Source organism: Pediculus humanus, genomic scaffold, assembly GCF_000006295.1.
Source record: "Pediculus humanus corporis 1103172107692 genomic scaffold, whole genome shotgun sequence".
Classification (NCBI taxonomy): Eukaryota; Metazoa; Arthropoda; class Insecta; order Psocodea; family Pediculidae; genus Pediculus; species Pediculus humanus.
The window spans coordinates 84,273-89,308 of NW_002987299.1; the positions used below are offsets into that span (position 1 = coordinate 84,273).

The window sequence follows — 5,036 nt, forward strand, 5'->3', positions numbered from 1 at the left end:
TAAATGAAAAATTGGAAAATCGTCGTGAATGTCGTTGGCAGCACGCGCGTTTTTCTCCCTTTTTTTCTTTTTTTCTTTTTTTTTTTTTTTTTGACTTTTCCGCATAAAAATTTGGGTTAGGAGCCAGGAAGTTGAAGAGGGAGAGAGAGTGAGAGAGTGAGTGAGAAAAAAAAGGGAAAGAGAGAGAGAGAGAGAGGGAAATATAGAAAAAAAAATCTTAAATGGGGGGTGAAATTTTCTTTATTGAGACAAATAAAAAATTTTCTCCTTTTATTTATTTGTAATTCATTTTTTTTTTAATGAGTAAATATCATTATTATTTAAATTAATTAAAATTTATTAATTAATAAATAAATAAATAAAGTACGCGAATTTTTTTAATAAAAAAAAAAAAAAAAAAGGAAAATTGTCGCTCAAGATTGTAAGTGAGTCGGTCCAGTAAATTTCCCGATCGATTTCTCATCTCAACCCCTTTTTTTTTTATCTCCAACAGATTTTCTTTTTTAACACATTCCCAATTTAAAAAAAAATATTCTTAATTTCAATCAATCAATCAATCATTATTATTATTATTAAATTTTAATCATTACGAATTTGTAAATTTTTGTTAAACCCGATTATGACGTCGTAAAAACAAAACGGTCGCCATTTTTGTTTATGGCTTAATTACTCAATCGTCATTAAGATAATAAAACAAAACATTTTTTTCTTTTAATTTGTTTTTGGGAAAATATTAAAAATTTTAATTTTTATAAACAATTATTCTTTCTCTCTCTTTTTTATTTTATAATAAATAAAATCAAAATGAAAATAAATGAGTGGGATTTTTAAACGCCGCCATATTCGTCTAATGAAACAAATTTTTTTTCTTCTGCTTTTTGTTTAAACGTTTAATTCGAATAAATAAATAAAATATTTTGTTAATTATTAATAATAATAAGAAAGGAAAAACCGTTGAGAAAATATTTTCATCAAATAATGATCCAGCAGAAGACATTATTTACATAAACACAATAAATTTGTACGTGAAAAATTGAATATAAAGCGCGCATAGAATTCTGGAAATAAATGACGTCACATGACGCACGCACACGCACGCACAAAAACCATTTACAAGTTACGGCATTTCAGTCGAACTAAAATGGCGGACGTGAATTAACGCGCGGCGTCGGTTATACCTTAAAAAAAATTTTAAAAAAAAGAAAATTTGTACACATTTTCGTTTATTATTATTATTATTTTAAATTATATTTTTTTAATTTTTAATTAATTGTGTTTGTTTTTTACGGTTTTGTTTCCGCCCCCCCACCCCCTCGGTTTTATTTAAAAAAAAAAAAAAAATTTTTTTGTGAATTCATCGAAGGAGTCTTTTTTTTGTCGGTTGAATCGAATACAAAATTTCAACCACCATTTTTTTTTATTCTTTTTTTCGCGAAAGGATAAAAAGAAAGGAAAATAATTAATATTATTATTATTCGTTTCGATGTGCGTGTGTACGTGCGTGCGTGTGTGTGAACAACGCGTGAAATAAAATTTTAAAAAATTGAAATGAGATAACGAAATTAACGGTTGACATTTTTTTCTTTCAAATATATGTAAATTCGAATGCTGACGTCACGTTCGAAAATATGGTGATTATTATTATTATTATTCATTTCATTTCTTTTTTTCTAACGTCAAATTTTTTTATTTGAAATAACATTAGTAATAATAATAATAATGATATTATTTTACGACGACGTTGCATTTTTTTTTTAACTAGAGATAATAATAATAATAATAATAATAATAAGGATAAGAAATATAATGATGCAGGAGATTTTATTAAGTAAAAAAAAAAAAAAAAAAAATTTTTTTTTTCTTTTCAAAATGGCGGAACTTAATTGTAAATAATTAGCAAAGAAAAAGAAAAAGAAAAAAAAAGCAAGAAAACATAAATTAAATTAAATTAAATTAGAAAAAAGAAAAAAAAAAAAAAAACAAACGCCATTAAACACGCAAGCGTTATGTAAAAGAAAAAAAAAAGAAAAAAAAGTCTTTTGAAAAAGTGAGTTTAACATTATTATTATTATTATTATCATTATCATTATTATTATTTTATTTAAAATGTGAATTTATTAACGTATACATTAAATAAGTGTTAATAATTAATTAATTTTTAGTTTTTTTTGTAACCGTTTTTTTAGTTTGTGGTTCGTTTTCTTTTTTTAATGGTGCACGGTAGGGGTTAATAAATGAATATTATTATTATTATTTATTAAATTTCGCCATTTTTTTTTTTTTTAATAAAAAATAATTTTAATATTTATTTATTTATTTATTTAAATAATCTGTGTTTAAAAATATTTGAAATACATCCGAATAAAAGGAATTCGTTGGATTATATTGATCACACCGTGAGTTGATGTTTTATTATTATTATTATTATTATTATTCCATAATTTTTTTATTATTATTATTGATTTCGTTTAATTAATATTTAATAAAATAAATAATAATAAAAAATTAATTGATGTTAAATATTGCAATAAATGGTTCCAGAAAAAAAAATATGTACATAAAATGGTATGAAAAAATATGTTATTACTTAAAAGTATAATTTAATCATTATTATTATTATTATTATTATTTATTATTATTTATTATTATTATTACTATTTTGTTTAAAATTAACTAAAAATACCGTATGGGTCAAATAATTTTTTGTTTAAATAAAAAAAAAAAAGGAAATGAACGAACAATAAAAAAATAAAATAAAAAAATTTCGCGATAAAATGATTTTTCAAAACAATTAAATTTTTTAAATTAATTAATTAATTAATTAATAATTGAATTGAGTTTTGAAACAACGTTTCGAGTATTAACCGTGCAATTAAATTTTTTTTTTCATTTTTATTATTTTTTATTATTTTTTTTTTTTTTTTTGCCTGAATGGCAAAACGTTTATTTTGTTAATTAAAATGTAAAAAAAAAAAAAAAAAAAATTATATATAAGAGTGGGCGGTTGTTTTTTCTTTTTTATGCTTTTCCGACCGACTTCCGATTAAAAAATGTTAAAAGGAAAAGAATTTTCTTATTTTTCCATTTGTTTTATTTATTTATTATTTTTTTGAAATATAAGTTGTTTTGATTAATATGTTGCAAAAATGTTTTTTCGGTTTTATTTATTTTTTTTATGTACATAAAACTCTCGGATTTCAAAAGGTTGAGGAAAGGTTGTGTGTGTGTATTTAACAAAATTTTAATTAATAAGTTTTTTTTTTTTTCTAGTATTTAAATCAATACTTTATTTATATTAGGTAATGTGTTGTTTTGTTTGTTAATGCAGATATTATCGTGACTGATTTTTTTTTTTTTTTTTTGGAAAAATTTTCCAAATTGGAAATCATTAACTGGTAGAAATAAAAAAAAAGAAAAAAAATGGCGAGAACCAAAGTACGTGAAAAAAAATATGATTGACAGACATAGGGGGAATATTATTACCGGGGAATTTTTTCCACGTATGAAACAACGGTTGGCAATATGAAAATTGAGCGGGCGAACGAGTCGCCGGACAGACGGCTCATCAACCGAACTTTTTAGTGTTGAAAACCAATGTCCACTGCAAAACGATTGGTGGCGACACTTCGAGGTCAAAAGAACTCTACACAGTGTGGAGAGACGACTGGGTGCAATTCATCATCCAGCACTCGGCTTTTCAGTTCTAATCCTAGAGGTTCGATATTCAATAATAGCAACTCGAATAACGAGTTGGACGAGATAGCAATAGTGTCCAATGCAGAACCCTGTCAAGTCAAATATGGAAGTGGACCTCTGCAGTCAACTGCAAACGGGCCTAGATTGGTGCCTGGTTAGTTGGTTTTATTATTATTTCATGCGAATGATAACAAATAAATTAAAAGAAAAATTATATTTTACCAGGTATTATCACTAGTCAAGGACGTATGATAGGAGAGCGGTTGAGTGCATCGGGTACGCGACTCAATTCTGGTAGTCCAGTACAATATACGGAAACGGGGGGTCGAAGAACCTCGAGATCTGTTTCAAAACAAAGTTTGCTAGATTTGGTCAGTTGCAAGTTGGGAAAAAGCAAACAAAATCAGGTACTTGGGATCCGTCCTCGCTTGCTATTGTACGGTATTTGACATCGAACCGTATTTTAAAATTTGTATTTTTCCAGCGTTATTTTTCAACTTCAAGAGATAGTTTAACTGCAGCTTATAGAACTACTGCCGTTAGTTCGACTGCAAGTGAGTTGGATTTGAGAAAAAAAGCTAGAAAAAAAGATCTTCGTGGAAGGCTCAAGTTACCGCCGAGTGTCGTTCTTCTGCCGGCTTGTGGAAGCGAACCATTGTTAAGAAGCAAAAACTGGAGCGAAAAGGGGAGCTCGGGTGGAGGAGGAAATTTAAGTAAGGATGTTTATTTTTGAATTGTTTCAATTTATAAAGATGCACGTACATATTTATTGTTTTCCTTCAGGTGTACAAAAACAAGAAAAGGGAAATTTAACTCCAACTGAAAGCGACAGACTTTTAAGGTCACACATGAGGCTACATGTCGCTGCGCCAAATTGGTCTTTTGTATTTGACCCAGCGGGTCGGTTGTGCTACTACTGGTCTATTATAGTATCATTAGCTTTTTTGTATAACTTTTGGGTCATTATATACAGATTCGCGTTTCAAGAAATTAATCGTGAGTTTTTCTTTTTTTTTCTTTTTTTTTTTTTTTCATACAAACTGTTTTAATATTCAAACACGATCACTACAAAATTGAATTTTTTTTTTTTTTTTTACAGGTGAAACAATAGTTTTGTGGTTTTGCTTAGACTACATGTCAGATTTGTTGTATTTAATAGACATTGTGTTTCACTTTCGAACGGGTTATCTCGAAGATGGGGTTCTGCAAACGGATGCTGCCAAACTTCGAAATCATTACATGAATTCGACAACTTTTTACATAGACTGTCTCTGTTTGCTCCCTTTAGATTTTTTATATCTTTCCATCGGTTTCAATTCGATTTTAAGAACATTTCGCCT

The 5,036-nt window shown here is 27.0% G+C and overlaps 1 protein-coding gene across 1 annotated transcript; it reads left to right on the forward strand.

The window, feature by feature from the left end:
* Positions 1 to 3,594: 3,594 nt before the first annotated feature.
* Positions 3,595 to 5,036, forward strand: Phum_PHUM303900 (cyclic-nucleotide-gated cation channel, putative; the record flags this gene model as incomplete). The annotated part of the gene is made up of 5 exons (XM_002427181.1): positions 3,595 to 3,850; positions 3,922 to 4,103; positions 4,181 to 4,409; positions 4,480 to 4,692; positions 4,796 to 5,036. Coding segments are annotated over 5 exons (1,121 nt in total), but the record flags the coding sequence as incomplete, so codon positions are not given.